The sequence below is a fragment of the Falco cherrug genome, chromosome 9 (assembly GCF_023634085.1).
Source record: "Falco cherrug isolate bFalChe1 chromosome 9, bFalChe1.pri, whole genome shotgun sequence".
NCBI classification, from domain to species: domain Eukaryota; kingdom Metazoa; phylum Chordata; class Aves; order Falconiformes; family Falconidae; genus Falco; species Falco cherrug.
In genome coordinates this window covers 8,775,703-8,803,313 of record NC_073705.1, presented here as the reverse complement: position 1 = coordinate 8,803,313, position 27,611 = coordinate 8,775,703, and the positions used below count along the sequence as shown (strand labels likewise).

Sequence of the window (27,611 nt, the reverse complement as noted above, 5' to 3'; positions counted from 1 at the left end):
GCTGATGCTGGAACAAGCAAACCCCTCCACTTCTATTCAAACCCTTCCCAAACAGAGTGATTTTGGATGCAGACTGGGTGCCACAGTGTGTTCAGTGTGCAAGAGCAGAGGCATGGGGCAGCGGGGGGCACTTCTCAGGGTCATGGTGCTGTTAAATGCTACAAGCCCCCAAAACACCATCCCTGGACTTCTCGGGGCTCCATGGGGCCGAGAGGGCACTGCAGGGACCACGATGGTGCTCGGACCCTGACCCCAGCAACTGCTGGCCAAAGCCTGGCTCCACCACGACCTCTGCTCCTCCGAGATACCTGCATCGGGCCCCTCAGAGCCACCTCTGAAAAACCTGTGTCACCTGCCTACCCTGCCCAAACAAGCCCTAATTTCAGGGGTGAGTCCTGAGCAGGAGGAGCAATAAACTTTCAGGGTGAGAGATTGAAATCAAACTTTTATTTTCCCATCCTCTCCTAAATTAAATCTTTTTTGGTGTTCCCACCTTCGCTTTTTGCTCCCGGGGCTGGCTTAGGAAATGTGTAAATTTATTTTAATTCTGCTTTTAAAACGTAACTGCTGGGAACTGCGGCAGGAGGGTCAGATGGTGCCTTTCCTCGCCGTGTTTGCTTTCTGGCATCCAGCTGACGGCTCCAGCCAGCGCTGAGAGAGCCCGGGAGGCTGTGAGTCCCCACTGGCCCCAGCTGGGCTGTTTGTTCTCCGCCAGGCACTGAGCCGGGGAGAAAAGCAGCATTTTCCTCCCTGTTTGGAATTTTTCTGCTCTATCGGACTTTTCTTCTTCATCAAGCGGCAGCAGAGCCAGAGGAAGGGATAAGAGGGGGGTGAGCCCCCGTGTCCCGGCTGCCTGGGTTGTCTCTGCTCGCCTCTGGTGCTGGTTAATGTTTTTTGCAGCAGGGGCCGAAGGGACAGCCGTGCGAGGAGGAGGAGGAGAGCATCGAGGAAGGCAGGGGCCCCACGGCCGTTGTGGCAGGGAAAGCCAGCCCGGAGTGAGCCTCGCCAGTGAGTAGAGCTGTGGGTGGTGGGAAGCAGCCGTGGGCTGTCCGAGAAACTCCAGTGGGTGTCACAGTTATTCCCGAGCGGGAGTGGGTGGCTTTGCGGGACTGCTGGGGACAGCGGGGGGACAGCTGGGGTGTTGGACGCCACGTGGCAGTGAGCAGGGGGTCTCGGTGGGTGAGCGGTGCAGCCCCTGGCCATGGCCCGTGGCTCATGTGGAAGCGGGTCGGTGCTGGTGTGTGGGATCCCACTGCACCCCGACTTGTGCACCCAAAAGCATGCCCCCAGAGCAACCCCTGAGCCGGGAGCCCTGTGCGCAGGGGCTGGGGTGCCTGCAGCAGGATCTGTCCCGTGCCCCCCCAGCAGCCACTGCACTGCCTTCCTTTGACAGGGAGCAAATCTAGTACCTTCGCTGTGCCCAAACAGCTCCCGAACACAAGGAGGGGGGAAGTGGTTTCTGCAGGCGTGAGCAAGCACAGTCACAGGCATGTCCATGCCCTGTGCATTCCCAAGCCCCTTTTTCAAGCAGGGCCCCTCCGAAGGGTGGGTGGGAGCTGCACGCGCAGCCGGGATCCCGTTTCCCTGCTGGAAGGGGGTCCCAGCAGCCCACTCAGGAACGTGCCCCATGGCTCGCTCCAGCCGCCGCGAGCTGCTCAGCCCCTTGCACAGCACCCAGAGATGCTGCTACCACTGAAACGGTGGTGAGCAGCCGAGCTGGCCAGGGGTCCCCTCCCCATGTAGCAAGGCATTTTTGGGATTTGCAGGTGGAGATGTCATACGTGAGTTGTGCCTTGCGGGCGGCTGCCCCCCGCTGCCTGCCAGCCTCCTGGAGAAGCCCCCGGCCCTTCAGCAGCACGATGGGCCCCACGGTGAAGAAGAGCGTCCCGTACCAGAAGACACTGAAGGAGGAAGGCTCTGGGAGTGGGGAGCCCAGCCAGCCCCTGCCGCCCTCGGCTGAGGTGGTGGTGGTTGGGGGGGGCAGCCTGGGCTGCCAGACCACCTACCACCTGGCCAAGCAGGGTGTCACCAGCGTTGTGCTGCTGGAGAGGGACCGCCTGACCTCGGGCACCACTTGGCACACAGCTGGTGAGGCAGTGGGCACAGCGTGGGGGTGGGGGCGGGATGCCCATGGTTTGGGATGTGCTGTTATTCCTGGAGTGAAGCATCGCACACTCTGGCTCTGGATGTGCTGGAGAGTTTTGTCTTTAAACGTGGAGAATTTCAGGGTTTCTGTTTTTCCTTTTAGCATAATGTTTTGTTAAGAAACCACACACACACACACCCCAATTTAATTTTATTTTGTAAAGTTTTATATGATCACAGGAAAAGGAAACGGGTTTTTTCCATGCTTTTCCTTTTTTCTTCTTTAAGCATATTTTCTTTGGCAGGCAGGGGCGAGCTAGAAGAGGTTCATTCCATAAGCTTTTTAGTGTTTTGTCTCTTTTGGGGTTGTGTACTCCATAAACCCCTTTTTTCCCATTCATTTAATGCCCAAGGAAAGCAGAAATCGATGATTTCTAGCACTCCCACATCACCTTGAGATGGAGAGGTGGAGCGATGGAGCAAGAGCCATGGCAGGGTACCACGGGCCACGCATGGGGTGGCAGGGCCCCTGCTGCATCCCACTCCGGGTGATGGAGGGCTGCTGGAGCCGCCTGTCCCACCTGTGGGCTGTGTGTCCATCTGTCCCAGGTCTGCTGTGGCAGCTGCGTCCCAGCGATGTGGAGGTGGAGCTGCTGGCACACACGCGGGACGTGGTCAGCCGGGACCTGCCGGTGGAGACGGGGCTGCACACAGGCTGGGTGGAGAACGGAGGGCTCTTCATCGCCTCCAACAAGCAGCGCCTTGACGAGTACAAGAGGCTCATGTCGGTAGGGTAAAGCCCCTCGCTGTGTCCCCTGGCCAGGTGGGCTGCAGGAGCTGGCGTTTATCTCCAGCCCACAAGAGCAGGGATGGGTGTCCCAGGGCTACGGAGCCCCTGGGTCTCCAAATGGCCCGTCCCTCCTGCCTGCAGAGCTGCCAGTGGCCTGGGGTGGGCTTCCAGGGCAGCCTCCTGGCTTCCGTAAGGCTGCTGAAATCAGGCAAAATGCTGGCAAAGCAGCAAAACTAAACCCAACCATGGATTTTTGCCCTTTCAGATAGCAGTAGCATCATTTTTCCAGTTGTACTGGAGTGGTAGTGTCATTTTTCTAGCTGCACAGGCAGCTTGCATGTGAACACGGGACCATATTCCCTGAAATCTGCAGAGCATCCCACCCCGTGCTGGATTTAGGGCTTCCCTTGGGGCAGCAGTTGCCTCTTGTCCTGGGGATCTCCTTCTCCTCCAGCAGCAAGGGATGAGCAAACTTTTGCTGCCTGCTTGAGCTCCCAGTTTTCTTGTCCGGTTGGCAGCTGGGGAAGGTGTATGGTGTGGAGTCCTACGTCCTGACCCCATCGCAGACCAAGGACCTGTACCCACTGATGAACATTGACGACCTGTACGGCACGTTGTACGTCCCCAAGGATGGCACCATGGATCCAGCTGGTACCTGCTCAACTCTTGCCAGAGCAGCAACTGCCAGAGGCGCTACGGTAGTTCCTAATCAGTAATTCCTTGTTAATGCCTGTTGACGCTGGGAGGAGATTTCGTCTTCTGCCTTCCCCATCTCCTCCTTTCCCACTGGAGCAGAGCTGCTCCTGCAGCATCAGGTCTTTGCCCAAGAAGGCTCTTGTCCTGTTCAGCTTTGGTGGCTGTTTGGGTCACAGTGGCAAAGCTGGCAGGAGCCATGAGATCCAGGGAAAATACAGGATGAAAAAAAGACCTTTAGGAACAAGAGGAGGCAGTGGCCAAGGCAGGTTCCTCAGGAGATCAGAGGCTTTAGGGTCAGGTAACACAATCCATTCCTTGAGACAGGGACTACCAACCTGTTCTTGGTGGGTTGCTTTGCTCACGTGCATGTAAATCATAAACATCCTCTGCAACTGCAGATGGAGGGAGCAGCAGTTCAGGTCTGCAGCTGAGGAGGGCTCTGCTGGTATCAGCAGTGACAGCTGTTGGGAAAGGGAGATGGCCATTGCCAGACCGCTGCTTCCATTCACACCCCCCCAGGTGTGGGGGCTATATGTCAGGCGAGCCGGGTCGTCCCACTGCCCTCGCAACCCTGCCGTGACTCTGCCACCCTTCCTCTACCACCAGATCATTGAGAACTGCCCAGTCACGGGCATCCAGGTCAGAGCTGATGATTTCGGGGTGAAGAGGGTGTATGCGGTGGAGACGGCCCACGGGACCATCCAGACTCCTTGTGTGGTCAACTGTGCAGGTACGTGACACAGAGCGTGTGGGGTAGGTAGGGGAGCAGGGCTGCAGCCGCAGGGCGTGGGGTGGCTTTGCATCCTGTGAGTCAGAGGGTCTGCATCAGTCCTTGTCCCCCCCACCTGGCTGTCACCCCCAGACTGCCGCAGCTCTCTGGTGGGGTGTGGGGGACGAAGAGGTGCTCAGCGCAGCGTTGGTCTCTCCACAGGCGTATGGGCACGAGCCCTGGGCCGGCTGGCTGGCGTGCACGTGCCGCTGGTGGGGATGCATCATGCCTACGTGGTGACCGAGCGCATCGAGGGCATTCAGGTCAGTCCTGCGCGGCTGCAGGTCGGCTCCTCTTCTCTGGAGAGCTGGCTGCTGCCCCACTGCATGCAGCAGGGTGAGGTGGGAAAGACGCTCCCCCCAGGACCCCCAAACTGGCAGGACCCCCCAACATATTCCTGCTTTCAGTGCGAGCCTGCGCTGCCAGGTGCTCCTGGGGAAGTGCACACCCAGCACCTTCTCCTTCTAGCAGTACTATCAGACTACCTTTAATAGAGTCACATTTAATATTTAACGATTTTATGACTAGCAGGATAATTTCTTCATTTTTTTTCATCTCAGTAGAATTATTTTAGGGTCTCTTATGTGTATAGCAGCTTTCCTAAAGATGCCAAGCACTTTCTGAACAAGCCCCAGTCCCCAGCAGGCAGGGGGTAGCTCTCCAAGCATTTCTAAACTGTCCCAAGAAATCTGTTCTTGCCATCTGGCTATGGGGAATTGTTCAGGAGTCGAAGGAGATTTCATTCACTCAGGCACCAGGGCTTTGAAGGTGACATGTTATTCAGTTTCCATCCCACTGACATAGTCCTGTGTCTGATTTCTCACTCCAAGGTGCCTTGTTTTAAGAAGTGCTCGTGTCCCTGATTACATTTACATCCCAGTAACTACTCTGTGCCGTACAGACACAGTGAGAAAGAAACTTTTCAGAGAACAGGCTGCAGCTTGCAGACCCCGGTGTCTCCTGTTTACTTAATTCCATTTGTCCACATGAATTGCAGTAGGCCCTACACTGATACCTCCGTGCTACCTAAATGTTTCTCTATCCATTATTCACAAGAACAAATCCCTCATTCTTTGCGCACTACTGCCTGCGTGTTGTGCTGTTGCATCCTCCTGCGGAGGTGGGTGGCAGAGGGGTGATGCTTTCTGAGCTAGGATCAAACACAGGAGATGCTCCTGCTCCCTCGAACATCCCTGGTACTGCCTGTGCCGTGGAGGAGCAGCCGGAGAGCCAAGGTGCTGCTGCCCCAGCGCCTGTGCAAATGCACCCGCAGCATGGCTGGAGTTCACCAGCTGCTGATTAGCCGGGATTTGTGCAGGACTCGACGTCCAGCTGGAGTGCTCGGTGAACGGGCACGCTGCCCACAGCATCGCTGCCTGCATAAGCCGCTTGGCCCGTGGTTTGGCCAGGTTGGCTGGGGCTGCCCTGGGTGCCTTCTGCTTGGGGCAAGGTGGGCACCCAGGTGGCAGGGCTGAGGGGACATCCACGGAGCCACTGCTGCTCCCGTCCTCAGCGGATCACTGCTGCGGGTGCCGACCCTGTGCCCCAGACCCCCAGCTCATCCCACTCAGCTCGCTGGGGCGCAGCCAGGGTGACGTCGGGGTCTCCCCGTGCCTCTCAGCCCCCTCTCACCCCTCCGCTCCTGCTCCCTGTTTTTCAGAACATGCCGAACGTTCGCGATCATGATGCCTCGGTGTATCTCCGTCTCCAAGGCGATGCCCTTTCCGTGGGTGGATATGAGTCAAACCCCATCTTCTGGGAGGAGGTGAGTGGTGTTGGGAGATTTTCCGGAGGAATGAGGCAGGTTTCCAGGGAACCCACCTCAGAGGGGTGGGTGTAGGCAGGACCGCCTCAGCTCCTGCAGGTACCAACCTCTCTGAGGCCAGTGGGGAAAGCAGGGGAGAGCATCTTCCCTTTGGGTCTCTCTGTGACATAGATACGAGATGCAGAGGCAGCAGAAATGAGATGAGAAGGCTGGGCTGGGGAGATTCAGAGGCCACCGTGCGGTCCCTGTCCTGCTGCATCATCCCTTTATCCAGGTGCAGGTGTCTTAATTCAGGCTATGCCCCAGACCTTTGGCTTGGCTGAGCTGTTCACAAAACCCCAAAGAAACCAGTCTGCAAAGCAGCCTCTATTTTCCAAAGTCTCCAAGGCTGGCAGAACAAAGTTCTTACACCATCATCTGTGCTCTATTCTGTGTTTCTGATTCCTGTTTCCCACCTTCAGGTATCTGAAAAATTTGCTTTTGGCCTCTTTGATCTGGACTGGGATGTTTTCATGCAACACATTGAAGGTGCCATCAACAGGGTCCCAGTGCTGGAGAAAACGGGCATTAAATCCACCGTCTGCGGGCCAGGTAAGGCGGCTGCGGCGGCACTGCGGCGGCTGCCTTCCTCCAATGGGTCTTGATGGAGGCAAGGGGAAAAAAATCCATAACCTGGGGAGAAGAAAAGCTTTCTGAAGGCAGAGAAAGCGCCTGGGGTCGGGCTGCAGTGGTGGCATCTTCCAAGGGGTGGCATCGCAGGCTTAGCCTAGGTGGAGAAACACTCAGAGAGTTTTATTGCCTTGGTCCAAACTGGGGGGTGGCTGGTACAGATCTGCAGCCCATGCTGTGGCCACTGGGCTGGGGGAATAAGGGGCAGATTTTTTTAAGCAGCGTCCATTGTTTTTACCAAGCGTTATATTATTATTTTTACTGGGCTGATGACATTAGATTCACCCAGATTTACATCCCAGGCTGTCTGGTGTGATGTTAAAGGCCCTAGCATGGCTGCAGCGGCAGCGGGAGGTGATGCCAGCTGTTGAACCCGAGCCCCATGCACTTGCTTTGGCCTTGAAATCCATCACATGCTAAAAATAATAATAATAATAAAAAAAAAAATTAAAAATCCCTTTTTGCTGAGGCATTTAAAGGGAAGCCCTCGAACCCTCGTGGCCCTCGGGGAGGGAGTGGTGCTGCTATACGAGGGGAAAGTAGGGCACATCTTCTGGCCCACAGCAGATCAAACACGACATGTACAGGGTGGAGGCTATGGCCCTGGGTGCAGCAGGTTGGATTAAACTGTGGTGTAAGCAGAGCTGGTGGCCTCCAGTGGGGAGCTGGCTTCTTATAGATAGATGTCTCATGTTTGTAGTACAGTAATGTAATTTTCAAAGGGTCAGCGCTCACCCTTTTCTACTTCTTGATTTAAACCAGCAGCTGGTTTGCTGGCTACAGCTGAGCCACGCTGGGCTGAAGCAAACAGCAAACACTTGTCCTTTCTGCTGCACAGTAAATATTTCACCACCACCAGAACAGCTACCACACCATGATCAGGCGCAAGGGATGAAAGTGGGCTAAACCGGGGTGGTTTAAGCTGTTTCTGCTCTGGCTGCTGGTCCAGCCCTGCAGCCGAGTGGGCCAAGGTCCAATGTGAGCACTCAGCATCCCTCCCAGTGCAAAGTCAGCAGGGCTGGCATGCACCAGTGGTGACGGGGAGATGCTGATGGGTGTTGCTCCAGTAACTCAGCGGGTATGTAGTATAGGGATATCGGCATGTGAGAAGCTGCTTTGATGAAAGTGGAAATATTCTTCTGGCTTTGCTCTTGCCTTGTGAGCACAGACATCATGGGAAACAAACGGCATTGCTGAGCGGGGAAGGGACCAGACTGAACTCCGTCTTCCCTCTCTTCTTTCACATGGATGGATGCACCACTGTGAAACAGGGAGGAGGATCACACACCTCTGTCAGAGTGTTTTGCTCTGGCCTCCCTAGCAGGGATTTGTACAGGGACCGTGGGTGATATCCCTATGGGGAGCAGCAGCTGGCAGCACGAGACATCATTAGCACAGGAGCCTTGGGCAACAGCAGCAGCAATCCCTCAGCTGAATGAAGTAGCTTAAATTCATGAAATCTTCCAGCAGAAATCCATGACAATGAAATATAATCATCATCATGAAATATGGCCCAGTTGCTGAAGAGACAATGAACAGGTTGGTCCAGCCCCCTTGATGGGGATTGGGAGCAAGGAAGATGCTGCTTCAGCCACTGCAACACCTCGTGCACCATCTGGTTGAGGATTCATTCTGCTTTACAAATTTTCAGTCTAAACCCTAACACCAAGGTCTTCCCCTCGCAGTGCTGGCATGCAGCAGGTGCTGCTGAGCTCCCTGTGGGTGCAGGGGGCACAGTTACCCCCCAGCCCAGGGCCTCGATGCTGCAGGGACAGACTGTACAACACGCTGGGCTGCAAAGGAGCTGCCTTGTGCCACCAGCACCTGCCTCTGCCACCGGCGCTGCGATGTGCATGTAGATGTGTGTGTGTATACTCTCATGCAAGCTTCTGAAGCAAATATATGTGTATATACATATGTATCTTTGCTTCAGGAGCCTGCACAAGGCACCTGCATGATGCTGGGCATCCCAGTACCAGTGCAGCCTTCTCTTTGGCCTCTGCTGCCTGGGCGCTGTTGGAGAGGCAGGGGAGGGGGGGGGATGCTTAAGCTGCAGTGCTGGGAAGTGCTCCGTGTTGGTCCATTTCTGGCCCCATTGACCTCTCTGGGAGCAGGAGCAGAATGAGGCCAGTGTGGGAAGCTGTAGGAACCCTGCTTCTTAAAGTGTGTGATGTGTCCCCAAAATGCCTGTCCTGACCTTGCTGGCACATCCTCCTCTCTGTCTTGCAGAGTCTTTCACAGCTGACCACAAGCCACTCATGGGAGAAGCTCCAGAAGTCCGAGGCTTCTTCCTGGGCTGTGGTTTCAACAGTGCTGGTAAGAGAGAGCTGAAGGGATCACACCTTGGGCATCCTGATGTGGGCATCGTATCCCGGGCAGAGCCTGGCACCCACAGCCATGCTTGGCATCATCTGGGTCTTCTCCTCTTCCCCCAGGGATGATGCTGGGAGGTGGCTGCGGGAGGGAGCTGGCTCACTGGATCATCCGTGGGCGGCCGGAGAAGGACATGTACAGCTACGACATCAGGCAAGTCACCCCGGCTGCCCCAGGTCTCCACCAGCTGTGGGCTCCTTCACTGACACCCCTCATCCTTGGGTGGTCCTTGGGGGTGGGTTTTGAGGCACAGCTGGATGCTGGCATTGGGAGTGGGTGTCTGGGCAGCATCTGTGCTGCAGCCTGTGTCCCTCCGTGGAGCTGGAATCAATTACACTCAGTGGATTTAATGAATTTACGTGTGGGGTTTATCCCATTTGCCTCATTCCACTTCTACACAAACAGCTTCCATCAGACACAAGGAGATTGCGGTGATGGGAAAGGACAGGGTAATTACGTTTGGGTTTTGTTGTTGTTCAATTAGTGCTGTGCCTAATCCTCTAAGTTAATAATCAGGGGTGATGATTTCAACAGGAGAAAGATTAGCTTTCCCCCGCTCTGCAGCGTGACATGGGCCAGGAATTCTGACTGTGCCAATGTTGGCTCTGTAATTGCTTTTAACTTGCGTGATTATATTTGATTGGGTTTGGGCTTTCTTATAGGGCTGGTAGCGACAGCCACCACCTTGTCAGGGACAAAGCTTTTAAAATCATGTTGCTTCAGTAGCAAAGCTGGTGAACACCCCGCTGACTCGGGCTGGGAGGAGAGGGGACTTGGTGCTGGTGCCCAGTCAGTGGGAGATGCCTCCGGCAGCCTTCCTTCACCAGCCCCGCAGCCGGGGCAGCGATGGGCCAAGACCAGGAAGGAGAAATCCCCCGGCTGAGCAGGCACCATCATCCGGGGGGGCTGGCACCACCGCAGCCACGATGGGGCTGACCTGTGCCACGAGGGCCCAGCCCTGCTCGGAGAGTGCCTGGGGGCTTTCCAGCCCTGGCAGCTGGATTACCTGAGCATCTCCCATATCCCATTTGCCCTGTCATCAAGCTGGTGCCAGGCCCATTTTTTTTTTTTTTATTTTGGTGACAATTACTAAGCTTCTCTTTGAATAACTCCCTTTTCCGCACATTTAAATATTTATCCTCTGAAAACACTCGCTTGTAAATATTTCATCTGGCAGCTGTTGCTCCTCTTGCCGCTGTCAAACATTCCGCACGTCACTGGCAGGGCTGGGGCTGACAGGGTGACTGGGGGTGCCAGTGACATGCCATGTGCCAGTGACATGCCATGTGTCACCTGCTGCCTGTCCCATGCCGGCAGAAGAGGCAACTGCTCTCACAGCGAGCCCATGGCTGCTTTTGGGGAGCATTGCTTGCACTGCTGCAGGGCTCAGCCCTGGTGTCCTGCTTCTCTGCACCCAGGCAGTGGGGAGGGAAGCTGAAAATATTATTTTAAATAGCCCTAGAAATGACATTTTGTCTTGCCTGCTCCCTGCCTCTCTTTCTGCAGCCCCGAGGAAGGTGCCACGGGCACCTGGGGCTGCTGTCTGTGAGTTATAGGTCTCTGGTAATAACAACCCAAGTGTGTGCTGAGCTGGCACATTCCTTCAAGGAGCTTTTCTGTTTGAAAGATGAAAATATGTCAAACAAATTTAAAATGTTTCAGGTTTTATTTATATTTCAGCCTAGGGAGAATTGGATGAAAAATGTAAGGAATGTCCAGGGCTCGCTCTCTCATCAGGGCTGTATTTAAACCCAGGCTGTGTACAAGGTGTGCTGAGGCAGACCAGAATGAACCTCAAGTTTCCTCTGTCTGTGTTTGCCCCCCCAGCAGGGCTGTGTTCTGCCCCCAGTTGCACTGGGGTAGATGCCCCAGAGCTGGGGAGCTCGGTGGGGGCTGCAGCAAGTGCCTGGCTCCGATGGGCAGCACTGCGGCGTGGCCAGCACCAAGCCCTGCTTGGTCCCTCTGCTCTCCTACCCATGAAATGGGTGCAGGAATAGTGGTTTTATGCCACAGCAGCTGCATCCACATCTGGGTCTGGCCAGGAGGGCCGTGCCTGGGGGAGGAGGCACCCCATGAGCTGGTGGGCTCATCCAGACGGTGCCCTGTCCCTGCCTTCCAGGAGGTTTCACCACTCCCTCACCGACAACAACCGCTGGATCCGGGAGCGGAGCCACGAGTCCTACGCCAAGAACTACTCCGTCGTCTTCCCCCACGATGAGCCGCTGGCAGGGCGCAATGTGAGGAAGGACCCCCTGCACGAGGTGAGGACGCCCACCCCGGCCCACGCTGCCGTGCCAGGAGCGATGGGAGACCCTCGCAGCAAAAAAAAGAGGTGGCAAGTATTGCTCCCCAAAGCAGCGTGCTGCATCCGTGCTCCCATCCATCCATCCTGGGAAGATCCCTGCCGAATTCCAAAGCTCACCGGGTGCACGCTGTGAGGGTGCTGGGGCTGTGGATAGTTTAATGGTAGAGTTGCCAAGCATTCCCATAATATTTAACTTAGCAAATATGGTTTAAGAGCTCAGTGATGGTCACTGGCCAACAGAAAAGTGGAGAGAAGGGCTCAGAGGCTTATTTCATCCACTGCCAGGCTGGCTCGTGGGCAGCTGCAAGAGCTGCGGGATGCTCAATGCCGGCTGGGATCTCCTGCCCTGTGCTCACTGTGACTCACTTGCAGCTCAGCAGCGGCTTCTCCTCCTCAAAATAGTGTCTTGCAATAGGGAGCAAGGATGGGACATGAGGAGGGATGTGGGAAGAGTGGAGAGCAGCTGTGCCTTGGCGGTTTTGCCAGCAGCTCTTAAGTCCCTGCTGATTTTGCTCACTGGAGCCGCCAGCCAGGTCTCCTCCCTGCTCCCACCTTCACCAGCCAGTTCCTTGCACAAATCTCCATAGGTGAATCCTTTCAAGATGCGACACTTGAGAAAAAAACCCATTTTCCAGCAGTTTGCTGCACTAGCAGCATTGCAGCTGCCGCAGCTCAGAGCCGTGACCCGGGACCAACACCTCATCCCACCTCACTGCTGGTGGCCCCAGTCCCAGCCCCGGCATGGAGCATCCTCGTTTCTCGAGCCCATTTCTATTTGTTGTTAATTCATATCACACTGTTCCTCTTGCGATGGAGAGCAGAGGCTCAAGCCATAAAGCAGACATCCCTCCCCACCGTCCCCCGGTGTTTGGTTGACAGCTCAGTTGTTTTCTGTCACCGAGGATGCAATTTATTTTTTAATAGCATGTCTAATAAGCGATGCCCATTTGACTGACAGCCTGGTATTTATACATGCAGCTCCAGAACATGTGCTGTGTTTTATAAATAGGCACTGAATCATTTCTGAAATGTTCAACAGAACCTATTCTTTTCCGAACAGAGGCACCAAACAAAAATATCTTAATGGAACCCTAATTAATTGTGTGCAGAGAGATTTTCCTGAGAGTACAGAGGCAGAATGAGAAGGTTGCTATATAAATCTTAAATGTTATTATATAATGACTCCGGTAAACATCGGGGGGAATCTTGCTCTCTGGATTTTGTGTCTCTTGGTTGGTAATTCATGCACCATAGCACAAGCTTTGGTGGGGTGCACAGCTGGGCTGCCAGATTCCTGCCTGTCAGCTGCTGTTGAGGCAAATACCTTTCCTGGGGGGACAAAAATATCAGGCAATTTGCAGGCAGTTGGCGTTTGCCACTGTTTTAAAGGACAAACCGCAGAGCTGATTTTAGTTGCTGATAGCCAAAGCCAAGGGTTCACAAGTTGGGTCTTGAGCATGTATTTGAGAGCAGCCTGGGTGCTGCTCAAAAACTAGTGAAAAGGGTTTTTTTTAACCATTTGCTCCCGTTTCTCTGGCTTCACATGCATAGGAGCTGCTGCGACAGGGCTGCGTATTCCAGGAGCGGCATGGCTGGGAGAGGCCGGGCTGGTTCAGCCCCGGGGGAGCAGCCCCGGTAAGCATAGCACACGTTTGGGGGGGCATTCAGCCTGCAGGGTACTGGCTGTGCCCAGCACGTGTAGGATGTGTGTTGCGTGTGCAAGGTGTGCGATATGCTGCAAGCAGTTGCATGCCCCCAAATCAGATCGATAAAAGCTGTTGGGCTTTAATTCATTATAACAGCAGTAAGAGGGAGATTTGTGTGTGCATGTTGCATGTGTCTGTCTGCCTGTCCCTCTGCAACAGGCAGCATCTGCCTGCAGTGCCCCCACATGACAGGCACTGATCTGACTTCTATGTGTTGAAGAGAACAGCAGGCAGGGATGCTGCGGTGGGGACCCATCACTGTGGGCAGGGATACTGGGATGGGGACCCATCCTTGTGGGCAGGGATGCCAGTGTGGGGACCTATCCCTGTGGGCAGGGATGCTGGTCTGGGGACCCATCACGGTGGGAAGGGATGGTGGCATGGGGACCCATCACGGTGGTCAGGGATGCCGGGGTGGGGACCCATCCCCATGGGCAGGGATGCTGGCATGGGGGACCCATCACAGTGGTCAGGGATGCTGGGGTGGGGACCCATCACCACAGCCATGTCCTGCATGGACCCACTCCTCTCCTGGCATGGGATGAATGCGACTGGGAGCAGCCCCTCGGCTGAGGCCTTCCACCTTCCTCACTGCCCCCATCCTCCTGCTTCCCCCTGCCAGGTCCTGGATTACGACTACTATGGTGCGTACGGCCAGGAGCGCCACAGGGACTACACCTACAACCGGCTGCTGGGGGACGAGTACACCTTCGACTTCCCCCCCCACCATAACATTGTGAGTGCAGGGGGCAGCCCCCCCCGGCCAAAACCGCTAGGCACATCTGGAGCTGGGGGGTCAGAGGCAGCAGGAGCCATGCCACACCGCCACATTGGATGGAGTTGGTGAGGCTCAAAGGGAAGGCAGGCAATGAGCTTTGCCCAAAACTGGGAAAGATGTTCCAAAAAGATGAAGTGAAATGTGTGGTCCATGCTCAGAAACCTCAGCAGAGAGGCCATAGGAATTTTTCTGCTGCTTTCATAAATGAAAGAGTTGAAACTAGCTTGGAGGAAAAACGCAATTTGATAAAATTTAGCTATTATTGCTGATAACTGTCACTGTGTAAAGTGAGGTAAGGAATGGGACTGAGCATCCAGGGTAGCCTGTCAGGCTTGCTCCATTTAGTAAGTGATTTTTCAGGAGTGTTTTGAAGCTATACAGCCTTTAAAGGCACCAGGGAAGCATCCGGGTATTGTTGCCCGTTACATAAATGGTTTTAATATGTGTATCCTTTGGTGGAGTTGAGAATACAGCTCAATTTCAGCAGTGTGTTTGCTTTAATTGCAGATCAAGAATGAATGCTTAACATGCAGAAACGCCCTGGCTCTCTTCGACATGTCTTATTTTGGGAAATTCTACCTGGTTGGTCCTGAAGCAACAAAAGCTGCAAACTGGCTGTTTACTGCCGATGTGAGCAAAGCACCAGGTACTGGCTCAGCCTCCTTATTTCGGCTGCCTCTGCTGAGCACTGCCCTGGGAAATCACATCTTACACCAAAACAACCCATGGGGTGCCCGGGCTGCCTTTTCTTTTTAAGTGCTGCTGTTGCAGAGGGTATGGGAAGTGTGTGAGGGCGACTGCTTTCCCTGTCCTCTCCGGAGGCTGTATTCTGCTCTCATTTCCGAAGGGACTAATGTGCTCTGAGCTGGGGGGGGGGGGGGGGGGGGGGGGGGAGGGGCGGGAGGTCTGGCCCTCTGGTTCCAGCTGTGGCTCACAGCTGGAGATGTGATGGGTGCTGGAGGAAATCAAGCACAACCCTCACCAGTCAGTTTGCATGGGGAGAACCTGCCCCTTCTCCAGGGCTGGGAGGCAGCTTATGGCATTTCCGAGGATGCAACTTCAGCTCCTCACCCAGATCGCAAGGGAAAAAAGCGTCGCTCCTCTTCCTGTCCTGGTACTGGGATGTCCAGGCAGCTGATGTAACGATGAGGATAAATTTTCCTGCTGCCCACCTCCCTTTGCCAGGGCTGTGGCTCCGTGCTGGGGCCGGCTGACGGGCAGCAATGCCGTCTCCTTCGTCCCCCAGGCTCCACCGTGTACACCTGCATGCTGAACAAGCAGGGCGGCGTGGAGAGCGACCTGACCGTCAGCCGGATCAGCCACGGGGACCCGGCCTCCCCCCTGGCCCCCGCCTTCGAAGGTAAAAGCCTGGAGCATGGGGATGCTGGAGGTGGGCACATTCTGCAGCTGCCATGGGGCTTGGGGCAGGGGGGGTGGGTACCAGCTGGTTTACCCTCCTGCAGTTCATCTCCCAGCCTCTCCCGCTGCCTTTTTCAGCTGCATCAATGCACACAAAGACCTTTCCAGTCCCAGGAAACCGTGGTGGCAGGTTTGGTCCAAGGCCCGCCAGCATCTCCTTCATCCCCACCATGCTTGGAGGGGCTGCAGATGCGGGGTGATTGCATTTTCCTAATGGCAGCCACCTGGCTTTTTCCACCTCCACCCCTCGGTCCCCCTAACATGATTATCCCCCTTGTCCTCAGGGCCCTGCACTGCTCATCGCTGTTATTGGGTTTGTCCAGCCCTGGCTGGCGGCTCTGACCTCTCCCCAAGTCCTTATCAGCTGCAATAAAGAGGAATTGAAACGGAGCAGAGCAGCCAGCCCCGAGGGCAGAAATGGCATTAGGCAGCAGCAGCGGAGGACGGTGCTGAGCTGGGCTCTGGCAGCGCTGCCAAGCGCCATGCCCGGTGGCACCAGCACTGGCACCAGAAGGGAGGTTTGCACTGGGGTGGCCAGTGCCCACGGAGCCCTGTCCCCACACCGTGTCACCTTCAGAGCTGCTGCTCGGAAGGGAGTAGCCCCACAGTGGCTGCAGCCCCCACTGCCAGCCCAGGGCAGTGGGCATTGTGGGGGCCACCTTGATGCCTTTGCCCCAGTATGGCCCCCCCATCCCCGTGGGGAAATCCTGCATCCCTCTCATCTGGGGTGCCCGTGGGGGGCAGAAGGGTGATGGGAAGCGGATGGCAGAGCTGCAGGGTTTGTCGGGCAATGGAGGAGTTTAATTGCAGCGAAGTATTTTTCCAATTACAGTAGGTGGCTGCACTTATTACCGCTATGACAGATTATCAGAGAGCAATTTTGTAGTGGCAGGAAAGACAGAGGGAAGATTGATTACATACTAATCAGCTCTCAAACCCCATCCCTAGGGATTTTTCCACCCAGGATTACTGACGATGAAATTCCTCCTCGTACACAGTGCAGCCCCTGCACTGGTTATGGCCTGGTTGCTGCATCCCTCCCTGTTCCCAGCTCCCCCCACACTTTGGCATCTTTTCTGTACCGAAACAAAAAAGCAGATAAAAGATGCTGTTGGTCTCAAGGGACAAAGTGTTTTTTCTCTTCCCGTGATGCTCGCTCACACATGGGCACCTCCAGACCTCGGACAGCTTTTGTTTAACCTTTTCTTCTTTCAGGTTTTAATGGTCCTGTGGTTTTCACTGTTGAGCCCCACAAAAGGCAGCCTGGATGTTAGCAGAGCCCCAAAGCCCTCCCTTGTCCCAGCACTATTTAACCCCCCCTTTTTTGGCAGCCCCTCTGGGCTGTGCAAGCTGGAGAGGCTCAGGGGCTGCAGCTCAGCCTCTGGATAGCAAAACCAGCCCTGAGCTGAGCTGGGCACTGCCCCCAGCACGATGCTTTTGAGCCTGAAAGGCTGCTGGGGGGTGTCTTCCAGGGGATGGCTACTACCTGGCTATCGGCGGGGCCGTGGCTCAGCACAACTGGTCACACATCACCGCTGTGCTGCAGGACATGAAGCTCCAGTGCAAACTCCTTGACTGTTCAGAGGAGCTGGGCATGATGAGCATCCAGGGCCCCCTGAGGTGAGTACAGAGAGAGTGTTGTGGCCCCCTTCTTGCATCCTGACGATGGATGGAGGGATGCAGGGGTGGATGGAGGGGTGACTCAGATGCAGGTCAGGTCCCCATGTTGAGCAGTGGTAGGTGTGAGCCCCATGGCTACAGGCAGTGGTCTGGCTGGAGCCACACTCCATTTGCTGGGGAATTGGCATTTCTTTCGAGGCTGTCACGACATTGCGTGTCACCCACATCAGCTCCCCTTCAGAGGGAGAAGTCTGTCTTGCCAACAAGATGAGAAAGCAAGTTTTAGTGAGGGCCCTCAGAGCAGGCTGGCGTGCTACGTCCTTTCACCATGGCTGCTTTGCTATTTCCCCGCAGCCGCGTTGTCCTCCAAGAAGTGCTTGACACCGACCTCAGCAACGAAGCCTTCCCCTTCTCCACCCACAAACTCACCACAGCTGCAGGATGCACGGTAGGATGGGGTTGGCCGTCAAGCTCCCTGGGGGGGTTGTTCCACTAGGGTGACCACCCACCAGCCACGCAGCTGAGCATCCTCTGCTAGGGAACCCATCTGCCCCCACATCGCTGTCATGGGCAGCAGGGACATGTTGGTGGTGGGTTTTTTTTTGGTTGGTTGGTTTTGTTTTGGGGTTATTTTTTTGGAAAAGGCCAAACCCAGGGTGTTTTCCTTCCTGATTGCCTGCCAGGTGTCAGCTGGCTCTCCCAGCCCAGGGGTGTTGTAGCCTGGGCTGAGCTTGGGGGAGATGGTGACTTATGGCTTTGCAGCGATGTTGGAGGAACAAGAGACAGCTTCCATGGATTAGGGGTGAGCACTGGTGATAAAGAGATTCACCCAACACTCTGGACACTTTCCATTTCCCCCTACACATAAAAAAATAGGGTTGATTTAATGTAAAGCATGTCAAGTACTGGTGGTGAGGGCTGAGCAGCCTGTGGAGCCGCTGTATTTGATCACAGGAGAAGTCTGACAACCTTAAGCTTTCTGTACCAGCGCAGATCATCCTGCATCTGCCCAGACTTGAGGGCTCACATCAGCGATTATGCAAGAAAAGCGCAGAAATGGTGATGCTCCGTGCTAACGCCTCGAGCCCTTCAGTCTTGGAACAAGGGGATGAGAAGCACTTTGGGGCGATGGTGATAAGCAACATTGCTGATGGACTGGGGTGCCTGGTGGGGAGTCATGGGTGGGGGGGTGCTGGTCGGCTCCTGCCCCCACAGCGCATTGCTGGGGGAGGTGCTGGTGTGGTGTTTTGCAAACAGAGGTGAGCTGGCTTTGCCTGCGCTGCCTGCAGAGCATCACGAGCGCGACAGGAGGTGGACCTTGTGCTGGGACCGGCAGTGATGAGTTTAACGCATTGGGTGGCATCACTCAGAGGTGTCGAGGTGTTGAGTGAGGAAGGCTCAGCCTAAAGCGGTTTGGTGTTGTTGGCTGTGTTGTACAATGGTGGATCCATCCCCAGGGTTTGCTGTGAGGTTTCACAGTGCTGGCTGCTTGGTCAGACCCCTCTGTCTCGCCTGGTGTGGGGCAGCAAGAAAAGTGCCTTAAATCTCTCCCCCACCTCACCCAGCAGAGATCGACGTGGTCAGAAGTTATCCCTGGGGAAAGGGGGGGGTGGCGGTTCTTTGGGGAGTTTTGTCATGTGTGAAGCTGTTGACTTAGCCTGCTTGAAACACTCTAAATAGAAGAGCCGGTGACTGTGGAGTGTCATTATGTCAGAAGAGAAACATTCTGGGAAAACCTGCTGCTGGCAAGTTTTGGTACCAGGAAAAGCTTTTGCAAGGTTTGCCCAAGAGGCTCTGCCTTGGTTTCTTGTTGATGTTTATGCCATATAAAATATTCCTTCCATCAAAAAAACACCTCTTTGGAAGAGAGGGTCGAGTTTGTACCCCATCCTTCCCTTGGAAGACCTGGGCAGGCGGTGGTCCCAGTGTCTGATTTGAGACAAGGGGGTGAAGGCAGCAGTAAATCCTGTAAAAGGCAGCAGGAGAACAGGGAGCTGGAGGCAGGCTGGATATTTACTGAAACTGGGTTAAGCCGCGCGCGGCCACTTTTCATTCAGAATTAAAGTAGCTTTAATTTGAATGCAGCTGGCTGTTGAAGGGATTGCTACTAAATGAAATTAAGGCTTCTTGATTTGTGAGCAAGAGCCTAGCCAGGGTTTAGGGTGGTTTAACCAAGCCACAGATTTTGGCCAACTCGATTTCATCCTCCAAACTGTCGCCATCAGCACACCCTGTGCTCTTTGTGCCAAAAACCTACAGTGCACCCAGTGTCCCTTGGAGGGGAACAGCAGCGCAGGGGACCCAAAAGCCAGTCTGTTGTTGCAGGTTGCCCAACATGTTGCATTTCAGTCTCCACGGGGGAGTTATAACCCTTGCCACATCCTCCCAGGTCACACCTGTGGCAAGCTGAAAACATCTTGTGGTAATCTATTTATCTCTGGGAAAGGTATATGGATGTTCCCGTCTTCAAGAGCGTGATTAGTTTATTTGCATTTCACGTCAGGTTTATGGAAATAATCCAGTTTAGTTAGAAATTGTGTGGCTTCTTTTGAGTGTAAATGCCCTGACTGTCAGAAAAAAGCTTTCCTGAGATGTGCGAGGGCTCTGGGCTTGCAGGGGGCTTCCTGCCTGCTACCCAGATCACCCTTTGGGAGGTCTCCTGCAGACTCCCCTGGACAATGAGCCCGGGGGACTCCATCCCACGCTGAAACTAGTGTAGGAGGGTTTCTCAGGACATTGAGCTGAAACTTTCACTGATATTATCACCTTCCAGGGGGACTAAACTGAGCCTAACATCTTTAAAAAGTTATTGCTGAGATTTTCGTGCATTAGCTCAGTAGTTGAACGAAATCAGCTGGAGTGAAAGGAGAGTTCCAGCAGAGTTAATGACTCTGGAAATTACCAATTGGTCTGGGAGTTTATATATAGTGTCTCTCATTGTACTGAACAGCACAGAAAGGTCCCCTTTGAATTTCACTGCTGGATACAGGGTAAAGTTCAGGTTTTCATTTTCTAGAATACATAAAATGCTTTTGAATTGCTGCTGAAAGATGCAGGAATTGATGCTATTTCATGGCTCCAGTTGAAATCTAACAGAAAAACCTGTTCCTGGGGGAACTGAGCAGAAAGTCAGCAGGAGCGGCTCAGCCCAGCCCCTGATATCCCTCTTGGCCTCCGTGGTGGGATGTGCACCCCTGTCTGAGGTACACACACGGGGTGCAGCCCCAGCCTCTGCCTGTGCAAAGCTAATGACTGCCACCCCAATTTTCCCAAAGGTGCCTGTTTTCTGTGGTGCACTGCTCTGCCTCACTGCTCTTACTGGGATGCTTGCTCCCCTGGAGCAGCAGTGGCTTGAGGGGAAGTTTCTGCCAGGAGTAACTTGCTTCTGAGAGTAAACTGCACTTCAGCTGCAGCGCTGACTGCTGAGTCGCAGGCAGGGTTAATGAGCCGGGAAGTTGCCTGTCAATCCCCAGAGCATCTCCTGCCGCAATGTACATGGTAGCTGGCTGCAGCGACTTGATCTCTGGCTGTTCCCTAATTAGATGACACCTTTGTATGTGGTGAAAAGCTTCTCTGCACCCCTTGTGTCTGCACACCTCGAAAGCGACTGCCAGGCTTTGTGCTTCGTTGCAGGGCTGTGGTGGGGACCAAAGGAAGGATGGCTCCCTGGCATGGCTTCTTCTCAGGAGGCTCAAATTAAACTCCCAATACCTATAGTGTTCCTTTCTGCTCTCCACTTCCATTCTAAAGGCTAAGGCATCTTAAAAGCCAGCTTAAACTCTGTTTGAGGAAATAATTTGTGCAGTGCTGGTAGAGAATGGGGGTGCTGGAGGAAAGGATGGACTTGGGTTCTCAGCCATCGCCCACTGGCCATCTTCACAGTGGAGAGCCTGGGCACCCCTTTGGTACTTCTTGTGCCTGTTGTTGCCTGTTTTGGGCAGTGACTGCTGTTGTCTGTCATTATTTATACCCGAGATTAGAGACCACAGCTGAGAACAGCTCCCAGTTGTAGCAAGAGCTTAGCAAATGGCAAGATGCAGCTTCAAAAAACACATAGATCTATTGCTCAGGAACATGCTTTAGTAGGGAACTTGGTAGTCCTGGGTTAACAGTTGGACTTGATGATCTTAAAGGTCTTTTCCAACCTAAATGACTCTATGATCTGTGATTCATGATTCAATGACATCCCAGAGCCAGCATGGGCAAGGCAGCCTCAAAGCTACAGAGCATGGCTGGCCAACAGAACCAGCCTGGAAATCTCTTCCTAGCTGAAAACTGCTTTATTGAGACTGCAGATCACAATCTGGCATGAAACTCTTGAGTTAATCTCGCTCCCAAAGCGAGGTATGCATTTGCAGTTGATGTGCTTCCCAAGGGATGAACCAGAGGGGGTTTTGTGGGGGAGGAAGCGGAGAAATCCAAAGCAGAGGGAAATGCAGCTCAGGCTCAAGGGCTATCTCCAGGGAAGGTGCCTGGGCTGGGGTGGCCCCAACTGGCCTGGAAAGCTTTGGGAATGCAGGCTGTTTCAGTAGGGACAACAGGAGGATGCAGGCAAGCCTGCCTAGGCAAGAAGCAGGGCAGTGCCAGCATGGCTCGAGGTCCGTGTGCCCGGGAGGGCAGGCAGGAACATCTCCGAGGATGAGACTTCTCATGAGAAGCAGCGAGTCCCTGGTGCTGGTCTGCTCGTTCCTCTGTGGAGCCTCACACATTTGGTGTGGAGCTCATTTGGCAGCAGAGCTGCTTTGGGGCACAGCCTCTGCTGGGGGGAGCCTGAGCATCCCCTGGGCTGAGCAGGGTGTAGGTCGGGGCACTGGCCTTCAGGTGCACCTGCTGCAGGAGCACAGTCCCAAGTGGGAGTCATCTCCAGGGGACAGCAGCCGCAAAGTGCCTCAAAGGAGGACAGTCCCGCTGGGGACTGGCTTTCCCATCTGAGGGACTGATCTGGGGCTCTGCAGGGCTGGGGGTTCCTGCAGGCTTTCTTCTGGTGTCGATGGATCAGCAGAGGGAGACAAAAGCCCGGCTGGAGCTGGAGCATCACGTCTAACCCCAGCCTGGCTGCTGTGACAACCCTGAGATCAGTGGCCGGAGGATGCTGGAGGCAGAGCTGGTCATCCCTCCTGGGCGCTGATGGTAGCTGGGTTTGAGGTGCCAAGCTTAGGCTGTCCAGAGAGGAGAAATTCAGTCTGACCCTGGCTTTGTGCACTGGGGAGAGCAAAGAGATGCCTTCTGTCAAGGCACGGCATCTGCACAAGGTTTCTGGGCGAGCTGGCTTTCCCCCGCCGTGGTGGCATGTGGCTCCTTCTGCAGGGGTGTTGGCCGTCTTGCATTTCACAGGTCCGTGCCATGAGGTTGTCGTTCGTCGGGGAGATGGGCTGGGAGCTGCACGTGCCCAAGGCAGACTGCGTGAAGGTTTACCAGGCGGTGATGCAGGCAGGTGCCCGGCACGGCATTACCAACGCCGGCTACAGAGCCATTGACAGCCTCAGCATCGAGAAAGGTTTCTTGCTTTCCTTACAGCAGCATTTGCTGCTTTGCCTCTGGCCAGGGGACCAGGGCAAGTGGGTTTTTCCCAGCTTCAGGGGTGGGTTAGTGTGACTGGAGGTCTGGCAGCTACTGGCAGAGATGCTACTGGCCCCAGTGCTCCTTGTTGGGACTTCCCCAATACGGGCTCCTCTTGAGGGTGCTTTGTCCAGGGCCAAGTGAATTGGGGGTAACAGGGGTGTCCAAGATGCAGGGGTGATCTCTTGATCTCCTGATGCTGCTCACCCTGGGCTTGCTGCCACGGCAGGGAGAGACTGGGTGACCCACACTTGCTTTCTGCAGGGTACAGACACTGGCATGCAGACCTGCGCCCTGATGATACCCCCCTAGAAGCAGGCTTAGCCTTCACCTGCAAGCTCAAATCTGGCATCCCCTTCCTGGGCCGGGAGGCTGTGGAGGCTCAGAAAGCCAAGGGCATCTTCCGCCGCCTCATCTGCTTCACCACTGAGGAGTGAGTACCGCTGCCGGGCTATGCTCTGTGCCAGGCAGCAGCCAGCACCAGCATCTGCCCCAGGACGAGCACCATCAGCCATCCCCTTCCATCCCTGCGCCTGGGCACGCACGTGGAGCTCAGTTGCAAGCCAGCTCAGCTGTTTTCCATGCTCTAATTCCATCTCTAATTTAAATCCCACTGCAAATTCCCTGCTGGATGTTTAATGGGAGCTGGAAGCAGTGTGGCAGGGAGCGGGTTTAGCTTGTTTCACCCAGAGCAGCGGGAGGTTTTGCAAATCGGGCTGGAGGGGCTTTGCCCGCGCCTGGGATCAACGGCGGAAGGTTAAAGAACCTGTAGGTGGCGGGAGCCCCGGCATGTGGGATGGCCCAGGGCAAAGCTGGGGTCTGGTCCTCCCAAGCCCCTCTTCCCTGTGGGGTCCTGACATGGGGCTTTGCTGACTGCAGCTCTGCCTTCGCCTTGCAGGAAGGTACCGATGTTTGGTCTGGAGGCAGTCTGGCGGGATGGCAAGGTGGTCGGCCACATCCGTCGGGCAGACTTTGGATTTGCCATCGACAAAACTATCGCCTATGGTTACATCCGTGACCCAGAGGGGGGCCCGGTGAGTACAGACCCCCTGCTGCCACCAGCCCCTGGGGACAGCTGAGCCTCCTTCCCCACACTGGGGGCTTGCTGGGGGGGAGCGTAGCGCTTTTTTGGGTTTGAAGCCATATGCACAAACCCCTTGCAAAACTTGCTGTTGTCTGGGGAGCAAGACAGGGCAGCAGCCCCCCCCTGCTTCCCCTGAGGGAGGCTGGAGGGTGAGGGATGCCACGACTCGGTGGTGAGGTCGATCTCACCGGCTGTTGCTCTGCATGGTCCCAGCAATGCTCTCCAGCTCAAGTGCTGCCTTGGGTGTTAATTGCAACCAAGTATTTAATTGCAGCAGTGAATTAATTTATGTTATATGGAGCAATGGCCAATAGGAGCTCAGCAGGCTCTTAATTAATCCTGGGAGACTCCTGGATAGTAAATCAGATGCCCTCATTACGCAGCACGCTGTGGGCAGGGGCCAAGGGACCCGTGTGAGGACAGAGGTCTGTACATGATATCCCCAGGGATCCTCCCTGTGGCAAGCCAATAGCAGTGCATACGCTCGTGCTTTCATCCTCTTGCTTGCCTTGACTTTTAATCCTGCATCACTGCAAGACTCCCAAGTCAAGCGGTTTTCTGTTCCAGTTGTCCCCTCAGCCCCTGGGAACCACCTTTTCTCCCCACGGTGAACGTCCCTCCCGCTAGACTTTCCCTTCCTTTCCCCACTTCCCACTCTCTGTCTCCCCTCCCTGTTACATCTCACTCCCCAGCTGCACCCACCTGCCCTAGGCAGTGTGACAGAGGCAGCAGGATGGATGTGGCAGGGGGACAGTCCCCTCCAGCCTCCAGCGAGGCACCAATGCAGCAGAGCGGTGCTGAGTGCATCCTGATGGGTGCATCCACTGCACCGCTCGCACGCTGCTGTGGGGAAGGCTCTGCCGCGGCAGCACACAGTGGGGCTGATGAGAGGCACCGCGTGCGTGTGGTCACACCATGGGGTCCCCAGCCCTGCCAGCTCCTTCGTGTGGCCACTGCGGCTGGCTGCAGCCAGCGCTCATTAAGCAGCTGTTAATGTGCAGCCCTCATCTCCCCACTCCCTGGGGTAACTCCCACTCGGTTGGGGCAGTAATTGCAGAAGGAGCGGGGAGCTTTGCGGTGCCCAGAGGATGCTCGGGGGATGTGCACTGGGACCCTGCCCCATACCATCCTCATCAGGGGCTTGGTGCTGGACCCAGACCCCACATCAACCCCCAGCCCTTGGAGGAGGGCATGCAGATCGCACCTCTCCCTGGCAGTGGGGTGCCCAGCATGGCTGCTCAGGGCTTTGCTGTGTTGCATGTGGCTCTTTAGTTTCATTCCCATGGTTATGGCCCTTCAGCAACCGAGCATGATGCTCCGCACCTCTGGGAAGGGGGTCCAGGGTGGGCATGTCTCTGCAGCATCAGGGCTAGAGAGTCAGGGGAGCAGAAGAGGTACAGGGCGTGAGGCAGAGAGGAGAGGAACAAAAATTCTGTTCATTGCCAAATCATTAACAATTTCCAGGTGATAAAAACCTACCAGCATAGAGAGCCCCCAGCCCTTCCCTGCGCTGGGATGTCTGGGCCGTCGGCACTGCCTGGCCCTGGGTGAGCCCTGTGGGCAGAGGGGACAGCTCACGCTTGTCATGCCAAGTGGTGACATCCTGGCTGCCACCACGGTCCCCTCCCACAGCCAGGGCTGACCCCGTTTGGGTGTGCCATCCCCCAGCCCAGCCTGGTTGCTCTGGCCCCTCCGGCACTGAGCTCCCACAGCCTGGCTGTAAGTGCACCCTGCACTAGGTGCCACTGAAAAAATCCCCAGGAAAAAAAATAACATCTCAAAAAACCCTAAATACTGTATTCTTTTTATTTTATTTTTTTAAACTGAGTGCTTTTAAAAATCCACTTTCCTCCTCTCCTTGCATCCTCCTGGGAAAGCAGAGCTGGGTTTTCTGTGGAAAGCAGATCTGTGGGGTGGGAGCTTGCCCAGTGATGGAGCTGAGATGCTGGCAGGGGGCTGGTGCCCCACCGGTGCCTCACAGCACCCAACGGGGGGTTTCACCATGGCTCTGCCCTGCAGGTCTCGCTGGATTTTGTGAAGAGTGGCAGCTACGAGCTGGAGCGGATGGGGGTGACCTACCCTGCCCGAGCGCACACCAAGTCCCCGTTCGACCCGGACAACAAGCGAGTGAAGGGCTTTTACTGAGCATGTGGCAGCAGGTGCTGCGGATGTGGGGATGGGGAGATGGAAAAAGCCATTAGGAGCTGCCAGCTGAATTCCCGGCCCCCGGGTACCCCAGCTGGCTCCGGGGTCTGCTGGGAGAGCTGGGCCACTGTCTGCAGTGAACTCTTCAAACAAATTTGGGTTAAATTAGAGGGGAAGAGGAGGAAAAGATTCCAAAAAGTCCAAAGATTTTGTTGTCCTTTTTTCTAAATGAAGCAGCACCACTACAGCAACAATTCTTTTCACTGGGTTAATTAGCCTGAAAACAGTGTTTTGCTCGACTGCAAATGAAGTGGTTTCAATTTTTGACTTTGCTGGAAACCCTTTCCCCCAAAATGTAGTTTCATGCTGCCTGGAAATGAATTTTTTAAACCAACTCTGCTGTTAATACAGCTGTAGCTTCCAAACCTGCTGTCCCTCCAGTCCCTTGCTGTGTCTGATGGGTGTCACCTCATCCTGGCTGTGCCCTGGGGAGCTGGTGCCGGAACGGGAGCACTCGTGGGGGCCATGGAGGGAAGGGGCAGGGGGCCCAGGGCTGTCACCCAGGCTCATGCTGTGGGTGCTCTGCCTGCTGCTGGGTTTTGCTGCACTGTGAAATCGTTGGCTGGAAAACCAGGTTTCCAGGCATGTTCTTCCCATCTCTGCAAGCCCAGATCCATCCCTCCATCCCATCTCCCCCCAGCTGCAGCCAAAGCTTCAGATCCTGCTTTGGCGACACGCTTCGTTGCGGCTCCGCATTCAGAGGGGGTTTATGCACCCACCTCTGTTGCCTTCAGTGATGATCAGCATCTAAGAACCTTTCAAAAATCCAGCCTGGGGTGTGAACATTCAGTACCTGCTTCGATTTTGTTCATGGTGCTTAAAGGGCTGTCTCAGTGTGTGACGGCTGGAGGAGGTGGGCAGGATTGATCCTTCCAAGACCTGAACCCATCCGTTTGTGGGAGCGTGAGAGTAAAAGGCAAATTTGGGTTTTTAGCTGTGACCATGGGAGCGTGTTGGTACCCAGGGGTTGCTGCCAGTCTGTGCCAGCCCCTGACTTTGCAACAGGGGAAACACGGTGGTGCTGTGCAGCCTCTGGATGCTTAATTGAGGGGGAGATTCTTGTGTTGTCCTCCAGAAAACAAAAGAAACTCCTGAAGGCAAGTGCCGTTGGAATCTGGGTCCTTGCTGCATGTGTGTGTGTAGCCTCTGAATTCACAGAAGAAGGAAAAAAAAGTTTGATGAATGTGTTTTGGCCCACAGCTGCTTTGCTGGTACTGTTTGTGTTTATGTGTACTCTGGGCTGCTGCCAGTACAGGCAGGACCAGCTAGGTGCTGTGGTGTAAGCTCGCCAACTGGGGCACCTACACCAGTGCTGCTCTTGGCCCCTGACCGCTGGTGGCTCCGCGGTCCCATCTGCTCCGCTGGCATCTTCCTGAAGGTCACCTTGAAGGTGCCTTCTTTTAGCTCCCGACAGAGAGGGGGATGCATGCATAGGCTGAGCTTCGTGCTGCCAGCCCCACAGCCTCCAGCAGTGCCGAGTGAATCTCAGAGAAGTCAGGGAAGGTTTTTCATCGCAGGCATGCAGCCTGTGAACCCCCTGCTGCTCAAGGGAAGGGGTGGCTGCTCCCAGCCCGTGCCCATAATCGTCCCTTGCTCTGGTCCCCTTGCTGGGCTCCATCTTTAGTGGCACAGCAAGGTCCTGACTTCTGCTGAAGCTTTCACCCGCCTGAAGAAATAATTGCACTGCATGCTTTTCACTTTATTTCCCTTGACTAGGTTTGCTTGGTTTATACCCTCTTTAAGCTGATGTCAATTCCTTAGCCTTGTGCAACAAGCGCCACGGGCAAG

At 55.1% G+C, this 27,611-nt stretch overlaps 1 protein-coding gene across 2 annotated transcripts; it reads left to right on the top strand.

The window, feature by feature from the left end:
- Window positions 1–244: 244 nt before the first annotated feature.
- SARDH (sarcosine dehydrogenase) lies at window positions 245–26,188 on the top strand. Of its 2 annotated transcripts, XM_055721123.1 has the most exons (22): window positions 408–424; window positions 904–1,008; window positions 1,767–2,088; window positions 2,695–2,873; window positions 3,394–3,573; window positions 4,178–4,301; window positions 4,503–4,603; window positions 6,001–6,105; window positions 6,567–6,696; window positions 9,004–9,090; window positions 9,210–9,300; window positions 11,267–11,408; window positions 13,004–13,087; window positions 13,781–13,894; window positions 14,444–14,582; window positions 15,183–15,296; window positions 16,828–16,975; window positions 17,330–17,423; window positions 22,310–22,472; window positions 22,799–22,967; window positions 23,433–23,568; window positions 25,638–26,188. In XM_055721123.1, the coding sequence occupies exons 3-22, from the start codon at window positions 1,773–1,775 to the stop codon at window positions 25,761–25,763; spliced, it is 2,742 nt and encodes a 913-aa protein (XP_055577098.1). In that variant the 5' UTR covers window positions 408–424; window positions 904–1,008; window positions 1,767–1,772; the 3' UTR covers window positions 25,764–26,188. The 2 variants fall into 2 exon arrangements, with proteins under 2 accessions (XP_027665295.2, XP_055577098.1); XM_027809494.2 differs by having other exon boundaries at window positions 245–1,008.
- Window positions 26,189–27,611: the final 1,423 nt, after the last annotated feature.

What these genes read in the sequence shown, in the direction of transcription:
- SARDH (XM_027809494.2), top strand. Translation starts at nt 1,773, where the DNA reads ATGTCATACGTGAGTTGTGCCTTGCGGGCGGCTGCCCCCCGCTGCCTG. An exon ending in CACCACTTGGCACACAGCTG is followed by an intron (nt 2,089 to 2,694) that starts GTGAGGCAGTGG and finishes CATCTGTCCCAG; the next exon opens with GTCTGCTGTGGCAGCTGCGT. An exon ending in AGTACAAGAGGCTCATGTCG is followed by an intron (nt 2,874 to 3,393) that starts GTAGGGTAAAGC and finishes TCCGGTTGGCAG; the next exon opens with CTGGGGAAGGTGTATGGTGT.